Source organism: Scyliorhinus canicula, chromosome 15, assembly GCF_902713615.1.
Source record: "Scyliorhinus canicula chromosome 15, sScyCan1.1, whole genome shotgun sequence".
Taxonomy (NCBI): Eukaryota; Metazoa; Chordata; class Chondrichthyes; order Carcharhiniformes; family Scyliorhinidae; genus Scyliorhinus; species Scyliorhinus canicula.
In genome coordinates, this window is record NC_052160.1 from 27801643 (window position 1) to 27823627 (window position 21985).

The window sequence follows — 21985 nt, forward strand, 5'->3', positions numbered from 1 at the left end:
CCCCCCCCCCCGGTTCTGCCAGGAAGTCCAGGAAAGGCTGCCACCGCCTAAAGAACCCCTGTACTGATCCCCTCAGGGCAAATTGCACCTTCTCCAACTTGATGAACCCCGCCATATCATTGATCCAGGCCTCCACGCTTGGGGGCCTCACATCCTTCCATTAGAGCAAGATCCTCCGCCGGGCTACTAGGGACGCAAAGGCCAGAACACCGGCCTCTTTCGCCTCCTGCACTCCCGGCTCCACTACAACCCCAAATGATCCTGGATCCTATCACCCTCGACACCGTCCTTGCTACCCCCTTCCAAAACTCTCCCAGCATTGGGCATGTCCAGAACATATGGGCGTGGTTCGCCGGGCTCCCCAAGCACCTAGCACACCTGTCTTCGCCCCCGAAAAACCTACTCATCCTCGTCCCGGCTATGTGGGCCCTGTGCAGCACCTTGAACTGTATGAGGCTAAGCCTCGCACAGGAAGAGGAGGAATTCACTCTTTCCAGGGCATCCGCCCACGTCCCCTCCTCAATCTCCTCACCCAGCTCCTCCTCCCATTTACCCTTCAGCTCCTCCACCGAGGCCTCATCCACCTCCTGCATGACGTGGTACACGTCCGAAATCCTCCCCCCTCCAACCCACACCCCCGAGAGCACCCTGTCCCGTACCCCACGTGGGGCAGCAGAGGGAACCCCTCCACCTGCCGCCTGGCAAACGCCCTAACCTGCATGTACCTAAACATGTTCCCTGGGGAGAGCCCAAACTTCCCCTCTAACTCACCCAGGCTCGCGAACCTCCCATCCACAAACAGGTCCCTCAACCTCCTAATACCTACCCTGTGCCAGCCCAGAAACCCGCCATCGATGCTCCCTGGAACAAACCGGTGGTTCCCCCGTATCGGGGACTCCATCGAGCCCCCCACCTCCCCCTATGCCGTCTCCATTGCCCCCAAATTTTGAGGGTAGCCGCCACCACCGGGCTCGTGGTATACCTCGTTGGAGGGAGCGGCAACGGCGCCGTTACCAGCGCCTCCAGGCTCATGTCCACGCAGGACGCCATCTCCAGCCTCTTCCATGCTGCCCCTGCCCCGTCCATTACCCACTTACGCACCATCGTTGCGCTGGCAGCCCAGTAGTACCCACAGAGGTTGGGCAACGCCAGCCCCCCCCTATCCCTGCCCCGCTCCAAAAACACCCTTCTCACCCTCGGAGTCCCATGCGCCCATACAAATCCCGTAATACTCCTATTGACCCTCCTAAAAAGGGCCTTCGGGATAAGGATGGGGAGGCGCTGGAACAGGAACAAAAACCTTGGGAGCACCGTCATCTTGATGCACTGCACCCTGCCCGCCAGCGACAGCGGCAACATGTCCCATCTTTCGAACTCCTCCTCCATTTGCTTCACCAGCCTAGTGAGGTTAAGTTTGTGAAGGGCCCCCCAGCTCTTAGCCAGCTGGACTCCCAGGTACCGAAAGCTCCTCCCCGCCCTTTTCAGCGGGAGCCTACCAATCCCCTCCTCTTGATCCCACGGGTGCACGACGAACAGCTCACTCTTACCCAGGTTGAGCTTGTACCCAGAAAAGCCTCCAAATTCCCTAAGGATCTGCATCACCTCCGGCATTCCCCCCACTGGGTCCGCCACATAAAGCAACAAGTCATCTGCGTATAATGACATTCGGTGCTCCTCTCCACCCCCCGCACCAGACTCCTCCAATTCCTCGACTCCCTCAAAGCCAGGGGCTCAACTGCCAAAGCAAAGAGGACAGGGGACACCCCTGCCTCGTCCCCCGGTACAACCGAAAGTACTCCGATTTCCTCCTATTCGTGGCTACGCTCGCCATCGGGGCCTCATATAGCAGCCTCACCCAACTGACAAACCCCTCCCCGAACCCAAACCTTTCCAGCACCTCCCACAAGTACCGCGACTCAACCCTATCAAAGGCCTTCTCCGCGTCTAATGCTACCACTGTCTCCACCTCCCCTTCTACCACCGGCATCATTATAACATTCAGAAGCCTACGTATATTGGTGTTCAGCTGCCTTCCCTTGACAAACCCTGTCTGGTCCTCATGAATGACCCCCGGCACACAGTCCTCTACCCTTGTGGCCAAGATCTTCGCCAACAGCTTGGCATCCACATTTAACAGCGAGATCGGCCTGTATGATCCACACTGTAGGGGGTCCTTGTCTCGTTTAAGGATCAAGGAAATCAGCGCCCGTGACATGTTCGGAGGCAAAGCCCCCCCCTCCCTTGCCTCGTTAAAGGTCCTAACCAATAGGGGGCCCAACAGGTCTGCATACATTTTGTAAAATTCGACCGGAAACCCATCCGGTCCCGGCGCCTTCCCCGACTGCATGCTGCCTATCCCTTTGACCAGCTCCTCCAGCTCAATTGGCGCCCCCCAGCCCCTCCACCTGTCCCTCCTCCACCTTCGGAAATCTCAGCCTATCCAAGAAGCGCCCCATTCCCCCCCCTCCACCTGTGGTTCGGACCGGTACAGTTCCCCATAAAAGTCCCTGAAGACCCCATTAATGTCCACCCCACTTCGCACCATATTGCCTCCCCTATCCGACACTCCACCAATCTCCCTGGCCGCATCTCATTTACGTAGCTGATGCGCCAGCATCCTACTCGCCTTCTCCCCATATTCGTACACCGCTACCCTGTGCCTTCCTCCACTGAGCTTCCGCCTTTCCGGTGGTCAGCAAGTCGATCTTGGCCTGCAGGTTACGTCGCTCCCCCAACAGTCCCTCCTCCGGAGCCTCCGTGTATCTCCTGCCCACCCTCACCATCTCCCCCACCAACTCTCCCTCTCTCTTTGCTCTCCCCTCTCCCTATGGGCACGGATGGAAATCAACTCCCCTCTAATCACCGCCTTCAATGCCTCCCAAACCGTCCCCACCCGGACGTCCCCATTATCATTGGCCTCTAAGTACCTCTTAATACACCCCCGAACCCGTCCGCCCACCTTCTCATCCGCCAGCAGTCCCACCTCCAGGCGCCAGAGCGGGCGCTGGTCCCTCTCCTCCCCCAGCTCAAGGTCTACCCAGTGCGGGGCATGGTCCGAAATGACTATGGCCGAATACTCAACATCCTTCACCCTCGAAATCAGCCCCCTGCTCAGGACAAAAAAAATCGATCCGGGAATAGGCTTTATGCACATGGGAAAAAAATGAATACTCCCTGGCCCTCGGCCTCGTAAACCTCCAAGGATCCACCCCTCCCATCTGGTCCATAAACCCCCTCAACGCCTTAGCCGCCGCAGGCCTCCTGCCCGTCCTGGATATGGATCGATCCAATGGGAGATCCAGCACTGTGTTAAAGGCCCCCCCCAGTATCAGGCCCCCTGTCTCTAGATCCAAAATGCGGCCCAGCATACGCCACATAAAACCCGCATTGTCCCAATTTGGGGCATAGACATACACCAGCACCACCCGCTCCCCTTGCAACTTGCCACTCACCATCACATACCTCCCTCCACTGTCAGCCACCACCTTTGACGCCTCAAACAACACCCACCAGAATCGCCACCCCCCGATTTTTTGCATCCAGCCCCGAATGAAACACCTGGCCTACCCAGCCCTTCCTCAGTCTAACCTGGTCCACCACCTTCAGGTGCGTCTCCTGGAGAATAGCCACATCCGCCTTCAGCCCCTTCAGGTGCGTAAACACCCGGGCCCGTTTGACCGGCCCATTCAGCCCCCTCACATTCCAAGTTATCAGCTGGATCAGAAGGCTCCCTTCCCTGCCCCCCTCCCCTGCCGACTAGCCATAACCCCCCCCCCCCCCCCCCGGGCTAGGACCTCTCCCAGCCGCGTTACTCCCTCCGTAGCACTCCCGTGAGCCAGCTGACTTCTGCTGACCCTGGCAGCTCCCGCCACACCTCCGACCCCTCCCAACGTGGGGCTACTCCTCCTCCCCCAGGCCCATCAGCAGACCCTCCTCCTCCCCCTCTTGCGCGGGAAAAAAACCACGCTTCTCAGCTCCGACTCCGCCCCCATCCACCCTCAGCGCGGGAAACAGAAGAAAAGCCCGCGCTTTCCCTCTGCCCGGCCCCGCCCCTGCAAAAAAAGACAGCACCCCATCCAGCCTAGAAACAACCCACAACCAGCTTAAAGCAGCATGAAACAGCATAAAACCTTCCCACCAAAAGTTAACACGGTTATTTACAAACCCCCGACCCTCAGTCAGAGCCCAACTTCTCGGCCCGCACAATGGCCCACGCCTCCTCCGGGGACTCAAAATAAAAGTGCCGGTCCTTGTAGGTGACCCACAGACGTGCCGGCTGTAACATGCCAAACTTCACACTCTTTCTGTGGAGCACCGCCTTCGTCCGGTTGTAACCGGCCCTCCACTTGGCCACCTCCGCACTCCAGTCCTGGTAGATCCGCACTACCGTGTTCTCCCACTTGCTGCTCCGCTCCTTCTTGGCCCACCTAAGCACACACTCTCGGTCAACGAACCGGTGGAACCGCACCAGCACCGCCCCTGGTGGCTCATTCGGTTTGGGCCTCCTGGACAGTATTCTATGGGCCCCCTCCAGCTCCAGGGGCCCCTGGAAGGACCCAGCTCCCATCAGCGAGTTCAACAAGACGACCACATAGGCCCCCAGGTCTGACCCTTCCAGCCCCTCCGTGAGGCCCAGGATCCGCAAATTTTTCCGCCTTGACCGGTTCTCCATCTCCTCGAACCGTTCCTACCACTTCTTGTGGAGCGCCTCGTGCATCTCCACCTTTACCACGAGGGCCGCGGCCTCATCCTCTCTTTCGGAGGCTTGTTGTCGGAGCTCCCGGATCTCCACCCCCTGGGCTATCTGCGTCGCCAGCAGCTTATCCGTATTCGCCTTCAACGAGTCCAGCAGCTCCACTTTGAGCTCCTGAAAACAGCGCTAGAGAGTCTCCTGCTGCACCTGCGCCCACTGCCTCCATTCCTCGAGGCCTCCGCCGGCCGCCATCTTGATTCTCTTCCCCGCTTTTTCTTAGGCGCTGCCTAAGATAGGTGGACACCTATCTGTCCACTCCACCAACTGATCTATGTCTTCTTGAAGTTCTGCATTGTTCCCTTCACAGCTATTCTGCTGGCCCCGCACCTGGTCAAGACCATAGACCACTGGGGATCCGCTGCAGACACCTTCCCACGTCGGGAACTGTCGAGCAAGTACCGCTGGGGGCCCTTAAAAGAGCCCAAAAGTCCGTTCCTGGCGGGAGCTGCCGAACGTGCGGCTTAGCTCCGCATAGACGCAACCGGAAGTCATACTACATGTTTTATTAACTGCTCTCTCCATCTGTCCTGCCAGTTTCAATGTTCTATGCACATATACACCCAGATCCCTCAGCCTTTTAAGAATTTTACCCCTATTTTATATAGTCTCTCCATGTACTTCCTGCCAAAATACATCCAAGTAACACTTCTCCACACTGAACCACATCTGTCACCTATCTGTCCACTCCACCAACTGATCTATGTCTTCTTGAAGTCTGCATTGTTCCCTTCACAGTTTACAATATTTCAAGTTGTGTGTCATCTTGAAACTTTGAAATTGTCCACTGCACACCAAGATCTAGATCATTAATATACTAATATACATAAATATATATTAATAGGGGCTGGTTTAGCACAGTGGGCTAACAGCCGGCTTGTAATGTAGAACAAGGCAGCAGCACAGGTACAATTCCCGTACCGGCCTCCCCAAACAGGTGCCGGAATGTGGTGACTAGGGGCCTTTCACAGTAACTTAATTGAAGCCTACTTGTGACAATAAGCGATTATTATTATTACAGCGGGGAAAGCAAGGGTCCCAATACTGATCCCTGGGGAATAGCACGACAAACATCCCTCCGGCCCGAGAAATATCTCTGCTTCCTATTATTCAGCCAATTTTATATCTATGATGCTACTGTCCCTTTTATTCCATGAGCTATAACTTTTCTCACAAGTCTGTTGTGTGGCACTGTATTGAATGCCTTCTGAGTGTCCATGTACACCACTTCAACAGCATTACCCTCATCGACATTTTCTGTTACCTCTTCAAAAAAAAAACTCCAGCAAGTTAGTTAAACACAATTTCCCCTCTAGAAATCCAAGCCGAGTCTTCCTAATCAACCCACATTATTCCATGTAACTACTAATTCTAGCCTCAATAATTGTTTCGAGAAGCTTGCCCACCACTAATGTTAAACTGTCTGGCCTGCAATTGCTGGGGCTATCCTCACAACCATTTTTGAACAAGCACATAAAATTTGCAATGTTCCAGACCTCTGGCACGGTCCTGGAGTCGAGAGAAGACTGAAAGATTATGGTAGAGGCCCCTGCAATTTCCATGATACAAACTGGCACTTAGAGAGAGAGAGAGAGAGAGAGAGCGAGAGAGAGAGAGAGAATAACATTCAACATGGAGGAGAGACTTCATGGTCTGAGATTGGTTGAGCCCAGAAGGCTGTTAAATCCATAATTCGAGAATTAGGTGCTCTTCCTCCAGCTTGTTTTGGGCTTCACCCGAACACAGAAATCTAAGCATAAGATGATGAACTGAAATGACAAAAGGACCGGAAGGTCAGGGGTCTGAGCCTGAGCTGATCTGCAAAGTGGTCATCCAATCTGCTCGCCCCTGTGTAGAGGCGACCGCATTGTGAACCATGAATACAGCAGACTACATTTAAAAGTATAAATAAATCACTGCTTCACCTGGAAGGAGTGTTTGGGCCTTGCACAGTGAAAAGAGAGGAGGTAAAAGGGCAGGAAGGGAATAAGGTGTTGGGTACGAAAGAGGAGTGGACTAGGGGTTGCAGAGGGAATAGTCCCTTCGGAATGCTGACAGGGAAAAGGAGAGGAAGATTTGTTTGGTGGTTACATTATGCTGGAGGTGACAGAAATGGCAGAGGATGATCTTTCGATTACAGAGGTTGGTGGGGTGGAAAGTGAGAACAAGGGAAACTGGTTCTGAGAGGGAAGAGAATGGGTAAGGGAAGGAGTAAGGGAAATGGGTTGGACACGATTGGGCCCTGTCCACCACAATGGGAGCAATCATCAGGTTAGGGAAAAGGAAGACATGTTGGAAGCGCCATTATCGAAGGTAGCATCATCAGAACAAGGCTTTTTGTTCCACCTTTTCAGCAAAAGAAAAAAAATCACTTTTCTACCACTCTTCAGTTCGAAGAAGAATAATTCTGGACGAGAAATATGAACTGTTTCTCTCTCCACAAGTGCTACCAGAACTGCTGAGTTTTTCCAGCACTTTGTCTTTATTTCAGGTCGCCAGCACCTGCAGTATTTTGCTTCTCTTACACCATTGATAATACTTGGTGATGAAGCTCATTGCTTACATACAATTAGGTACAGCCTCCATATTTATTTTACATTGAAATGATCAACAGAATTTCAGGCTCATTCCAGGGCTGTTTCTCAGAGGGGGTATACAGATGTTTATCGGAGGGACTTAAGGGGTTTATGGGTGTTTAACTCAGGGTTTGAGGTGTTGACCCGAGGGTTTTAAAAAAAAATTAGAGTACCCAATTATTTATTTTCCCAATTAAGGGGCAATGTAGCGTGGCCAATCCACCTACCCTGCACATCTTTGGGTTGTGGGGACAAAACCCACGCAGACATGGGGAGAATGTGCAAACTCCACACGGACAGTGACCCAGGGCTGGGATTCAAACCCGGGTCCTCAGCGCCGCAGTCCCAGTGCTAACCACTGCGTCACGTGCCGCCCTGGGGTCTGTGGTCGTTGATCCCAGGGGTCAGGGGGCATGGTTGCCATGGGGTCTGGGGGCGTCGATACCAGGGGTCTGGGGGCGTCGATACCAGTCGTCTGGGGCGTCGATCCCAGGGGTCTGGGGGCATCGATCCAAGGGGTCTGGGGTTGTTAATCCCAGGGGCCTGGGGTTGTTAATCCCAAGGGGTCTGGGGGTGTTAATCCCAGGGGCCTGGGGGCGTCGATCCCAGGGGTCTGGGGGTGTTAATCCCAGGGGTCTGGGGGTGTTAATCCCAGGGGTCTGGGGGTGTTAATCCCAGGGGTCTGGGGGTGTTAATCCCAGGGGTCTGGGGGTGTTAATCCCAGGGGTCTGGGGGTGTCGAACCCAGGGGTCTGGAGGTGTCGAACCCAGGGGTCTGGAGGTGTCGAACCCAGGGGTCTGGAGGTGTCGAACCCAGGGGTCTGGGGGGGTGTCGATCCCAGGGGTCTGGAGGTGTTAATCCCAGGGGTCTGGAGGTGTTAATCCCAGGGGTCTGGGGGTGTTGATCCCGGGGGTCTGGTGGTGTTGATCCCGGGGGTCTGGGGGTGTTGATCCCGGGGGTCTGGGGGTGTTGATCCCGGGGGTCTGGGGGTGTTGATCCCGGGGGTGTTGATCCCAGGGGTCTGGGGATGTTGATCCCGGGGGTCTGGGGATGTTGATCCCGGGGGTCTGGGGATGTTGATCCCGGGGGTCTGGGGATGTTGATCCCGGGGGTCTGGGGGTGTCGATCCCAGGGGGTCTGGGGGTGTCGATCCCAGGGGGTCTGGGGTGTTGACCTCAGGGGGTCTGGGGTGTTGATCTCAGGGGTCTGGGGGCGTTGATCCCAGGGGTCTGGGGGTGTTGATCCCAGGGGTCTTGGGGAGTTAATCCCAGGGGTCTGGGGGAGTTAATCCCAGGGGTCTTGGGGAGTTAATCCCAGGGGTCTGGGGGAGTTAATCCCAGGGGTCTGGGGGAGTTAATCCCAGGGGTCTGGGGGTGTTGATCCCAGGGGTCTGGGGGCGTTGATCCCAGGGGTCTGGGGGAGTTAATCCCAGGGGTCTGGGGGAGTTAATCCCAGGGGGGTGAGTTGTTTATCTGAGGGGTTTGGTGTTGATTGTGGGATTGTTTATGTGAGGGGTTTATAGTTGAGTGTGGGGGCATTTTTCAGGGGAAATTGATGAACATGGTTGAAATCTAATCCCAGAATCTTGGACTGTGCATTGGGTCAAATGGTGGCAGCCTCCCTATGTCTGGTTACCTTGCGAGGCACATTGTAACTGATGGGCACTATGGCGTTCTCGGTCAGCTGCAGCAGGCGAATTACTTCGCACGACATAACATCCAGCGCGAGTTTGGGCACCATGGCAACACCCTTGGACTTCACCTCCGTCAGGCACTGGTTCACTGGAGAATTTACAAAAAGTTACAATAAGTCTCTGCCAACACATCAAAATGAGATAGGACAGAGTGAGAGCTCAATTCGCTGCAGTATCAAGCCTGCAATCAAAGTGTTAGAGTTGGTTCATGAATTACAGCACAGGTGAAAATACGTAGGAATGTAAAAGTGGAGGCTTAAAGGGCTGCTGTGTGTCTGTGATTCAAGAACTAATCAATCCCAATGGGTGAATCTTACCTTGGGTTAAAGTGACCTCTGAGGTGGACACTTCAAGGCAATACAGAACGTTATCACCCTGCAAGGAAGAATAGAAATGATTATATGCAGCACACTCATACATAAGCTGACCCATTACACAGACACACACTCACATACACATACAAATGCACCATCACTATTAACCTCGCGCTCTGCTAATAAAATAAACAGGATAGCGGAGTTTCCAGTCTTCCGTTTCAGATGAAGTTTCCAGGACCCAGACAATGGAATAACTTTGCGTCCCCAATTCCATCCACAGGGCTATAAGTGACTCCCTCTCCTGCTCACTGCTGGCTGGGGCTTGCTCAGCAAGTTGTGCTTCAGAAAGGCACCAGTCAGAAGGACTAGAGAACTAAGAAATTAGTGGAACCCATTCAGCACTTTGAGCCTGCTCTGCCATTGAATAAAATAATGGCAGACCTGAACTTGACCGCTGTCCATAACCCTCAGCTGCCTTGTCGATTAGGGGTATGGCGAAAAGGCAGGGCACTGAGACATAATGCTCGTTTAGGGACGGACACAATGGGCCAAATGACTTCCCTCTGCACCGTAACAATTCTGTGATCAAACATTTGCAGGCTTGCACATATTCACTGACCCAGCCTCCCCTGCTCCCTGGAGTAGAAAATTCCAAAAGCTAATGACCCTCAGGGAAGAAATTCATCCTCATCTACACCTTTAATGTGAGAGGCACCTTATTTGTAAACAGTGACCCTAGTTCCAGATTGCCTTAATGAGTGAAAACATCCTCTCAGCATCAACCCTGTCAAACCCTCTGCGTTATCTTTTTCAATAAGATCACCTTTCATTCTCCTAAACTCCAACGAGTTTTGGCTCAAGCCGCTCAACCTTTCCTCATAGGGCAACCCATTCATCCCCAGAATCAACCTACTGAACCGATGCACACAGGGTCAGCTGCCGCTCGGTGGTCCATAGCTCCAAGGTAGAAGAGGACAGCTGCCCAAACCCAGCAGATGTGCAAGGAGCCGCTCTCACTGAGTCTAACTGTCTGGTTCTCCAGCTGCCCAAACCCAGCAGATGTGCAAGGAGCCACTCTCACTGAGTCTAACTGTCTGGTTTGCTGATTATTTTGCTGAAAGCCTCAGTTCAGTTGCTCCTGTCACTGAAACACTTCCATTTGTATCGTTCTGCTTACGCGCATCAATTCCTTTGCAAGACTGGAGGTAAAGAATGATAGAATTAGAGCCAGGCCATTCACCAGTGAAACTAACAGGTTCTGCACACAAAAGGGCTTTGGAAATCTGCAATTCCCGCCCCGGAAATGGTGGTGCGTGCTGGAGGACAATTGGAGCTTTCAAGAAGGGCCAAGAGACTTCAGTTGGGTAAGAGCATCAAGGAATATTGTGCAAAAGTGGGTAAATGGAGCTGGGATTTAAACAATCCATGACCTAACAGAACAGCAGAAGTGGTTCCAGGAGTTGAATGGCCTTCCTGTGTTCTTATACAGAGGGAAACAACAATGGACAGAGAGTGGGTTAGTTTGGGGACAGGGAACGATTCTTACAAAGCCAGCGGGTAGGGGACTGGGGGTCCAGATAAAAGCAATGTTTCAGCAGCAATAAGACCTGACAATCAGCAACGTGATAATGATCAGATAACCTATTTTAGCAATTTGCCGGAGATCCATATTGCCCAAGCCATCAGTTAGAACTAACCTGCTCTCATTCCAAAAGTGCAATTAGATCTTTTACCTGGCTGAGAAGATGGACAGGGTCTCATCTGAAACACAGCACTTCTGACAGTGCGACAGTCCCTCAATACTGGCCGTACAAGAGTGCAGCACACACTCTCTACTCTCCCTCTGACAGTGTACTGCCCCTGACAATGCGGCACACCATTGAACCCCAGCTGTGCAGCACTCCCTCCATCATTACAGATCCTCTGGCAGTACAGCACTCCCTCAGTACTGTTCCTCCAACAGTGCAGCACATTCTTAGTACTGCCCCTCCAACAGCACTCACTCTGTACTGACCCTCCAACGATGCAGTACACACTCTGCAACAATGTACCACTCTCCGTAGAACATTTAAGCCTCTGGGCAGCACGGTGGCACAGTGGTTAGCACTGCAGTCTCAAGGTGCCGAGGTCCCAGGTTTGATCCCGGTTCTGGGTCACTATCCATGTGGAGTTTGTACATTTACCTCGTGTTTGCATGGGTTTCGCCCCACAACACACAGATGTGCAGGGTAGGTGGATTGGAGATGCTAAATAGCCCCTTAATTGGAAAAAATGAATTGGGTACTCTAAATTTATATTGAAAAAATGTTTTGATCCTGCAACAGCATGGAGTTCCCGCAGTAGTGACGCTCCAACAGTGCAGCACTCTGTCTGTACTAATCCTCTAACAATGATGTGCATCCGCAATAAAAGTCTTTAATCATAGGCTGCTTTCCCCTTTTAACCTGAGTAGCAGTGCTCCATCAGTACTGACCCTCCGACAGTGCAGTGCTCCATCAGTACTGACCCTCCGACAGTGCAGTGCTCCATCAGTACTGACCCTCCAACAGTGCAGTGCTCCATCAGTGCTGACTCTCCGACAGTGCAGTACTCCATCAGTACTGACCCTCCGACAGTGCAGTGCTCCATCAGTACTGACCCTCCGACAGTGCAGTGCTCCATCAGTACTGACCCTCCGACAGTGCAGTGTTCCATCAGTACTGACCCTCCGACAGTGCAGTGCTCCATCAGTACTGACCCTCCGACAGTGCAGTGCTCCATCAGTACTGACCCTCCGACAGTGCAGTGCTCCATCAGTACTGACCCTCCGACAGTGCAGTGCTCCATCAGTACTGACCCTCCGACAGTGCAGTGCTCCATCAGTACTGACCCTCCGACAGTGCAGTGCTCCATCAGTACTGACCCTCCGACAGTGCAGTGCTCCATCAGTACTGACCCTGCGACAGTGCAGTGGTCCATCAGTACCGACCCTCCGACAGTGCAGTGCTCCATCAGTACTGACCCTCCGACAGTGCAGTGCTCCATCAGTACTGACCCTCCGACAGTGCAGTGCTCCATCAGTGCTGACTCTCCGACAGTGCAGTACTCCATCAGTACTGACCCTCCAACAGTGCAGTGCTCCATCAGTACGGACCCTCCAACAGTGCAGTGCTCCATCAGTACTGACCCTCCAACAGTGCAGTGCTCCATCAGTGCTGACTCGCCGACAGTGCAGTACTCCATCAGTGCTGACTCTCCGACAGTGCAGTACTCCATCAGTACTGACCCTCCAACAGTGCAGTGCTCCATCAGTACGGACCCTCCAACAGTGCAGTGCTCCATCAGTACTGACCCTCCAACAGTGCAGTGCTCCATCAGTGCTGACTCGCCGACAGTGCAGTGCTCCATCAGTGCTGACTCTCCGACAGTGCAGTGCTCCATTAGTACTGACCCTGCGACAGTGCAGTGGTCCATCAGTACTGACCCTCCAACAGTGCAGTGCTCCATCAGTGCTGACTCGCCGACAGTGCAGTGCTCCATCAGTGCTGACTCTCCGACAGAGCAGCACTGCCTCAGTGCGGACCCTCTGAATATGCAGCATTTCATCAAAACTGCACTGGGAGTGTCAGCCTCAATGATGCACTCAGGTCACTGAAGTAGGACTCGAGTCCACACCCTCTCACTCAGGGGGAGAGCACTACTAATGAGGCCTGGTTAAATAATATTTGTTTTTAATGAAATCTTCTGTAATCTGGAATTCTAAACTCAACTATTTCTTTTTTTTGGCTCGTGGTACTCCTGAATTTGAAATCATCATTAAACTAAAGGTGTTGCAACCACCAGTTCCCTTCGTTCCACCCCACCAATGTATCACACACTTCACCCAGACTAAGTTGTGTGATTTTAATCTGCTGCTGTGGGGCTGTAATTGCTTGGCACCTCTCCCTAGAATTGTGATGGTGCTGCTCCATGGAAAAACACTACGATTCAAAGCTTTTATCGGCATACTGAAATGTCGAGGTAGACCACTCCTGAATGTAGATGATGAGCTGGGACATCAGATCATCACTGCTCACCTTTCCCGCCAGGATCAGCAATCCAGAGTCAGCATCGTACATCGGGATCAGCGGACTGGGGATGGAGACAGAAAGATTGTCAGGATCACCATCCACAGCACGAGTACAACATACAGAAACACACACTGCACCCCCAATATAGCCAACCTTACAATGAACATCAGCCTCAGCCAATGGTGAAGGGAAAATTAGGCCAGGCTCGTGCTCTTCAGCACAATTAAGATCCTAACAGAGAACGTGTATATTGTTTTTAATTTTTAGAGTACCCAATTCATTTTTTCCAATTAAGGGGCAATTTAGCATGGCCAATCCACCTACCCTGCACATCTTTGGGATGTGGGGGCAACACACACAAACACGGGGAGAATGTGCAAACTCCACACGGACAGTGACCCAGAGCCGGGATCGAACCTGGGACCTTGGCGCCGTGAGGACACAGTGCTAACCCACTGTGCCACCGTGCTGCCCTCAGAGAACGTGAATGTATGTGTGTATACCTAGTGCAAGTGATAGCTGAGGAGATGCCATCCATGTAGGAATAATGTGAAACACTCACATGGATGAGGCACTGAGGAGCAATTAATGCTTTACAAAGTAGTTACAGCACAGAACCAGGTCATTCAATCCAACTAATCTAAACTGGTGTTTATGCTCCACACAATCTTCCTCGTATCCTTTATCTCACCCGATCAGTATATCCTTCTATTCTTTTCTCCCTCCTATGTGTATCTAATTTCTCCTTAAATTCACCTTACCAGCACCGTAACCATTTCTTGTGGTATCAAGTTCCCCGAACTGCGCTGGAATGTGGCGACTAGGGGCTTTTCACAGTAACTTCCTTTGAAGCCTACTTGTGACGATAAGCGGTTTTCACATCCTCACCACTCTCTTGGGAAAGAAGTGCAGCTCGAATTTCAGATTGGATTTCTTAGTGATTAGCTTATGCTATTTAAAAATTCATTTATGGGACACTGGTGTCGCTGGCTCAGCCAGCATTTGTTACCCATTGGAAGGTGGTGGTGAGCTAGCTTTTTGAACTGCTGTAGTCCCCGAGGTGCAGGTGCATTCACAGTGCTGTTATGGAGGGAATCCCAGTGACAGTCAAGGAATGACGATATATTTCCTTTTTTTCTAAATAATTCTAAAAATAAATTTAGAGTACCCAATTTTCTTTCAATAAATTTAGAGTGTCCAATTAATTTTTTCCAATTAAGGGGCAATTTAGCGCGGCCAATCCACCGAGCCTGCACATCTTTTGGGTTGTGGGGGCGAAACCCTCGCAAACACAGGGAGAATGTGCAAACTCCACACAGACAGTGACCCAGAGCCAGGACCAAACCTGGGATCTTGGCACCGTGAGGCAGCAGTGCTACCCACTGCACCACCTTGCTGCCCTTTAGTGTACCCAATTATTTATTTTTTTTTCAATTAAGGGCAATTTAGCGTGGCCAATCCACCTAACCTGCACATCTTTGGGTTGTGGGAAACCCACGCAGACATGGGGAGAATGTGCAAACTCCACACGGACAGTGACTCGGGGCCGGGATCAAAGCCGAGTCCTCGATGTCATAGGCAGCAGTGATAACCACAGAGCCACTGTGCCGCTCCACGACGATAAATTACCAAGTCAGGGTAGTGAGTAACTTAGAGGAGAACCTTCAGGTGGTGGGGTTCCCAGGTACCTGCTGCCCTTGGCCTTCGATACAGTAGTGGCAATGGGCTTGGAATGTGCTGTCTATGGAGCCTTGATGCATTATAGCAGTGCATCTTGTAGATGGTATACATGGTTGCTACTGTGTGTCGGTGGTGCAGGGAATGAATGTTTATGGAACGGCTGGCAATCAAGTGGACTGCTTTATCCTGGATGGTGAAGCTTCGAGGAGGGCAGCACTGTTGGGAGCTCTGTGTCAGTATAATCCAGCCACAGCATTAAATAAACAAGAGCACTGGCATCTGCTTCAATTAACAGAGGGAGGCGATATCCTAAGTAAGGGCCTGATGCTGTCCACACATCCCAGCAGCAGTTAGCGGTTGATGAAAATCCAATTGACTCAAGTTGTGAATCACCCAATGGACCGGTGACCCTGAATCTGCCCTCTCCCTGTGGCGGAATGATTAGTGATGCACCCCTTGTCTCACTGAGGAGCGTCAATGACCATTAGTTCTCAGACTGAAACACTAAATTATAATACAAGTAGCATTTGCTCAGAAACACACTGGAAAATAGGAGAGATAGATTAAACTCGTGGGCAGTGGCTCACAACTCCACCAGAGGGCAGGCACTGTCTGTTCATCATCTTATATAAAGAGCACCCAGAACTTGGGGACAATTGAGAGGCTAACTAGGGGGAGACAAAATAATAATAATAATCTTTATTAGTGTCATGTAGGCTTACATTAACACTGCAATGAAGTTACTGTGAAAAGCCCATGGTCGCCACACTCTGGCGCCTGTTCAGATACACAGAGGGAGAATTCAGAATGTTGAATTCACCTAACAGCACATCTTTCAGGACTTGTGGGAGGAAACAGAGCACCTGGAGGAAACCTACGCAGACACAGGGAGAATGTGCAAACTCCGCACAGACAGTGACCCAAGCCGGGAATCGAACCTGGGACACTGGCACTGCGAAGCAACAGTGCTAATCACTGTGCTACTGTGCCACCCAGAGGAGAAAGGTGCATAGGAAAGGGAAGGGATCCTGGTGAGGCTGGTAGAAGAGTGGGCGGGAGCGGTGGAAGAGTGGGCAGGAACTGGGGGTGAGTTGGGGGTGGCACTTGGGGATGGGGATCTGGTGAGAACAGGCAGAAGGAAGGGAGCAGAGGGGGCAGCACAGGGAGGGAGGTGAGAGTGGGCAGTGCAGTGCGGGGAGAGCAGCCGGGGGGGGGGGGGGGGGCGTCGCGGGGAATGCGGTGGGGACGGGGTACCCAGAGCGGTGGGGACGGGGTGCCCAGAGCGGTGGGGACGGGGTGCCCAGAGCGGTGGGGACGGGGTGCCCAGAGCGGTGGGGACGGGGTGCCCAGAGCGGTGGGGACGGGGTGCCCAGAGCGGTGGGGACGGGGTGCCCAGAGCGGAGGGGACGGGGTACCCAGAGCGGTGGGGACGGGGTACCCAGAGCGCCGGGGACGGGGTACCCAGAGCGGTGGGGACGGGGTACCCAGAGCGCCGGGGACGGGGTACCCAGAGCGGTGGGGACGGGGTACCCAGAGCGGTGGGGACGGGGTACCCAGAGCGCCGGGGACGGGGTACCCAGAGCGGTGGGGACGGGGTACCCAGAGCGGTGGGGACGGGGTACCCAGAGCGGTGGGGACGGGGTACCCAGAGCGGTGGGGACGGGGTACCCAGAGCGGTGGGGACGGGGTACCCAGAGCGGTGGGGACGGGGTACCCAGAGCGGTGGGGACGGGGTACCCAGAGCGGTGGGGACGGGGTACCCAGAGCGCCGGGGACTGGGTACCCAGAGCGGTGGGGACGGGGTACCCAGAGCGGTGGGGACGGGGTGCCCAGAGCGGTGGGGACGGGGTACCCAGAGCGGTGGGGACGGGATACCCAGAGCGGTGGGGACGGGGTACCCATAGCGCCGGGGACGGGGTACCCAGAGCGCCGGGGACGGGGTACCCATAGCGCCGGGGACGGGGTACCCAGAGCGGTGGGGACGGGGTACCCAGAGCGGTGGGGACGGGGTACCCAGAGCGGTGGGGAAGGGGTACCCAGAGCGGTGGGGACGGGGTACCCAGAGCGGTGGGGACGGGGTACCCAGAGCGGTGGGGACGGGGTACCCAGAGCGGTGGGGACGGGGTACCCAGAGCGCCGGGGACGGGGTACCCAGAGCGCCGGGGACGGGGTACCCAGAGCGGTGGGGACGGGGTACCCAGAGCGGTGGGGACGGGGTACCCAGAGCGCCGGGGACGGGGTACCCAGAGCGGTGGGGACGGGGTACCCAGAGCGGTGGGGACGGGGTACCCAGAGCGGTGGGGACGGGGTACCCAGAGCGGTGGGGAGGTGCGGAGAGAGCTATGCGGATGGGGCTGAGAGAGCTGTGGAGAAAGGGGAAAGATGGATATGGGGAATGTGGGGAGATGGGAATATGGGGAGATGGAAATGCAGGGATATGGGGAGAATGTGGGAGACAGGGGGAAGAAAGATGTGTATGGCTGTGCAAGGTAATGTTTTGAGATTTCTGTCATGATTTAAATATCGGGGCAGCATGATGGCACAGTGGTTAGCATTGCTGCCTCACGGCGCCAAGGTCCCAGGTTCGATCCCGGCTCTGGGTCACTGTCCGTGTGGAGTTTGCACATTCTCCCCGTGTTTGTGTGGGTTTCGCCCCCACAGCCCAAAGATGTGCAGACTAGGTGGATTGGCCACGCTAAATTGCCCCTTAATTGGAGAAAATGAATTGGGTACTCTAAATTTATAAATAGTGGCCTGTTCACTTTCAAATGATTTGAATCCCCATTGCTAGCTAGAGGAAGCTCCAGTCTCTCGCCTCTCATTTCTCTCATTGCGTCTCAGATTCTGCACCACTCCCCCCCCCCCCCGCCTCCCTTGCACTCGATTCCTAGCTCTTCACACGAACAAAACACTGAGCAGTTCCCACACAATCCCACACAACATATTTACATGCTCAACCTCCAGTCTTCCCACACTGGCAGTCACATAACGCTCTGGCAGCGTCCCAGAGAGCATAGAATATCCAAACATGTGCTATGCACCGCACTGTACACCCAGCCCCCTTTTCACTCAATATGGTAAAGAAGGCGACAGACATCTGAAAATTTGGACTGGGGTCTGGGAAGTTATCCCTCCACTAAACCTCATGTAAACAGAATACTGACGTCATTTGTCTTATGGCAAAGCACTTCATGTGAAAATGTACAGATTAAAAATGATCAAACTGGAACTGAACGACCCCCAAGGCACACTCCTAGGATCATGGCTCTTGTCCATCTGTATGTGGAACTAACGTAAAGTTAAGCAAGCACAGAACTGCAAATAAACCTGAACAAATTATGTCCCAATTCCAACCTCAACTTTCATTTCTATAGTACCTTGAATAGATATAGGTGCATCACAGCACAATATCAAACAGCATTTGACAATATCATAGTTCATGTACAGTAGGGTGTTGGCTGGATTCAATGGGTAGCAATCTCTCATCTCTGGATCAGTAGGGAGTGGGTTCAGATAGTCGAGGATAACCAAAGCTTACACTCTCCACGCAGTATTGATGAAATGTTGCACTTTGAAAAGCAGTACTGAGGGACTACTGCACCATCACAGAGCAAACATTAGAGAATGCTACAATGTCAAGGGATAGGAATGAGGGAGTACTGCACTGTCGAGGGGCAGGACTGAGGTAGTACTGCACTGTCAGAGGTGCAGGGCTCAGGGAGTACTGCACTGTCGAGGGGCAGGACTGAGGGAGTACTGCACTGTCAGAGGTGCAGGGCTCAGGGAGTACTGCACTGTCGAGGGGCAGGACTGAGGGAGTACTGCACTGTCGAGGGGCAGGACTGAGAGAGTACTGCACTGTCGAGGGGCAGGACTGAGAGAGTACTGCACTGTCGAGGGGCAGGACTGAGATAGTACTGCACTGTCAGAGGTGCAGGGCTCAGGGAGTACTGCACTGTCGAGGGGCAGGACTGAGGGAGTACTGCACTGTCAGAGGTGCAGGGCTCAGGGAGTACTGCACTGTCGAGGGGCAGGACTGAGGGAGTACTGCACTGTCGAGGGGCAGGACTGAGGGAGTACTGCACTGTCGAGGGGCAGGACTGAGGGAGTACTGCACTGTCGAGGGGCAGGACTGAGGGAGTACTGCACTGTCAGAGGTGCAGGGCTCAGGGAGTACTGCACTGTCGAGGGGCAGGACTGAGGGAGTACTGCACTGTCGAGGGGCAGGACTGAGGGAGTACTGCACTGTCGAGGGGCAGGACTGAGGGAGTACTGCACTGTCGGAGGGGCAGCACTGAGGGAGAACCGAACTCTCGGAGGGGCAGGACTGAGCCTAGTTAGAGACTGTGACTGCCAGGCCATTTCGGCCACGGAACATTCGAATTTACTGATGAGAGACGCATTTGTTACGGGCATAGGGTCTGATTAGAGCCGCCAGCGCCTCTCAGAAGGGGCCACGCTCGACCTCGCGGCGACCAAAAAACTAGCGCTCTCACTTACGACCGCATCACGCAATGTTCAGGCCTATTGCCCCCGACCGTGCGGCCCACCCCCCCTGTGCATCGTGGACTCCGCAGACAGCCGCCCCATCGTGGACCCCATCAGCGACCGCCCTCAGCCAACCCCACGTCTGTGCCACGCGGCAGCCAACCAACCCCGGGGGACCCAAATGCTACTTCTGTGGGCAATCAACACACCCCCGACAACGCTGCCCGGCGCAGAGCGCCTTCTGCAAGGCCTGTGGCAAGAAGGCACATTTTCTGCAGTATGCCAGGCCCGCTCAGTCGCCGCTATTGTCCCGGCAAGCCCCACATGCGGCCAGTAGGCGCCGCCATCTTCCCCTCTTCGGACCACGTGTGGCCCGTGGGCGCCGCCATCTTGCTCGGCTCACACCACGTGCGGCCCGTGGGCGCCGCCATCTTGTCCCTCCCAGGACCAACGGGTGCCACCATTTTGCCTTCCTCACAACACGTGCAGCCCCAGGGCGCTGCCATCTTGCCTCCACCAGGCCATGTGCGGCTCGTGGGCGCCGCCATCCTATCCGACTTAGGACTCCTGCTCGTCCGGCACCTCATCAGGCCGCTCATCGCCAGCAACGGCCGCCGACCAGCCGCGTCTTGCTTCAGTCATGATTGACCAGTCTCGACCACACAACCTTGCGACCGCTTCAACAAGGTCAACGGGCACGAGATCTCCTGCCTGCTGGGCCCTGGGAGCAATGAGAGCTCCATTCACCTCGATACGGTACGGCGCTGCTCCCTCCCGGTGCACCCGCTAACCAGAGAATCTCCCTGGCCTCCGGATCCCATTCCGTGGCGATCCGGGGATAATGCATCGCCACCCTCACAGTCCAGGGTGTGGAGTTCAGCGGCTTCCGCCTCTACGTCCTCCCCAACCACTGCACTGCCTTGCTACTCGGCCTGGACTTCCAGAGCAACCTCCAGAGCCTAACCCTGAAATTCGGCAGGCTCCTACCACTCCTTACCGTGTGCGGCCTCGCGACCCTTAAGGTCGACCCGCCTTCCCTTTTTGCAAATCTAACCCCGGATTGCAAACCCGTCGCCACCAGGAGCAGACGACACAGCGCCCAGGACAGGACCTTCATCAGGTCTGAAGTCCAGTGGCTGCTTTGGGAAGGTATCATCGAGGCCAGCAACAGCCCCTGGAGAGCCCAGGTGGTAGTGGTCAAAACAGGGGAGAAAAACAGGATGGTCGTTGACTACAGCGTAGCCCCTCCCACGCATATCTGATATGGTCAATCAGATTGCACAGTACCGGGTCTTCTCGACAGTGGACCTGAAATCTGCCTACCACCAGCTCCCCATCCGTAAGGCGGACCGCCCATACACTGCGCTCGAAGCAAACGGACGCCTTTACCACTTTCTTCGGGTCCCCATCGGCGTCACCAATGGGGTCTCGGTCTTCCAACGGGAGATGGACCGAATGGTTGACCGGTATGGACTGCGGGCCACCTTCCCGTACCTGGACAATGTCACCATCTGCGGCCACTATCAGCAGGACCATGACACCAACCGTGCCAAATTTCTCCACACCGCCACTCTCCTTAACCTCACGTATAACAAGGAGAAGTGCGTGTTCAGCATGAATTGCTTAGCCATCCTCGGCTATGTGGTCCAGAACGGAATTCTGGGGCCCGACCCCGATCGCATGCGCCCCCTCATGGAACTCCCCCTCCCCCACGAACCTCAAAGAACGCCTGGGGTTCTTTTCGTATTATGCCCAGTGGGCCCAAACTATATAGACAAGGCCCGCCCACTCATTCAATCCACTGTTTTTCCTCTGACGGCCGAGTCTCACCAGGCCTTTAACCGTATCAAGGCCGACATTGCCAAGGCCATGATGCACGCGGTCAACGAGACGCTGCCTTTCCAAGTCGAGAGCGATGCATCAGATGTTGCTCTGGCTGCCACCCTCAACCAGGCAGGCAGACACGTGGCATTCTTTTCCCGCACCCTCCATGCCTCCGAAATTCGGCACACCTCCGTCGAAAAGGAGGCCCAAGCTATTGTTGAAGCTGTGCGACATTGGAGGCATTACCTAGCCGGCAGGAGATTCACTCTCCTCACTGACCAACGGTCGGTTGCCTTCATGTTTAACAACACACAGCCGGGCAAGATCAAAAACGATAAAATCTTGAGGTGGAGGATCGAGCTCTCCACCCACACCTACGAGATTTTGTATCGCTCCGGTCAGCTCAACGAGCCCCCCAATGCCCTATCCCAAGGTACATGTGCCAGCGCACAAGTGGACCGACTCCGGATCCTGCACGACAATCTCGGTCACCCAGGGGTCACCTGTTTTTTACCATTTCATCAAGGCCCGCAACCTGCATACTCCATCGAGGAAGTCAGGGCAGGGGATCGGGCAGATGCAGTCAGGGAAGGCACCGGGGCCGGATG

At 54.3% G+C, this 21985-nt stretch overlaps 1 protein-coding gene across 1 annotated transcript in view; it reads right to left on the reverse strand.

Annotated features, from left to right (window-relative positions):
• Positions 1 to 21985, reverse strand: part of coro7 (coronin 7) — a 177975-nt gene that overhangs the window by 31354 nt on the left and 124636 nt on the right. The window contains exons 11-13 of the mRNA XM_038820896.1: positions 13392 to 13446; positions 9337 to 9394; positions 8962 to 9107 (exon numbers count right to left, since the gene is read on the reverse strand). Of these exons, the coding sequence (XP_038676824.1) occupies positions 8962 to 9107; positions 9337 to 9394; positions 13392 to 13446 (259 nt within the window). The remainder of the gene's footprint in view (positions 1 to 8961; positions 9108 to 9336; positions 9395 to 13391; positions 13447 to 21985) is intronic.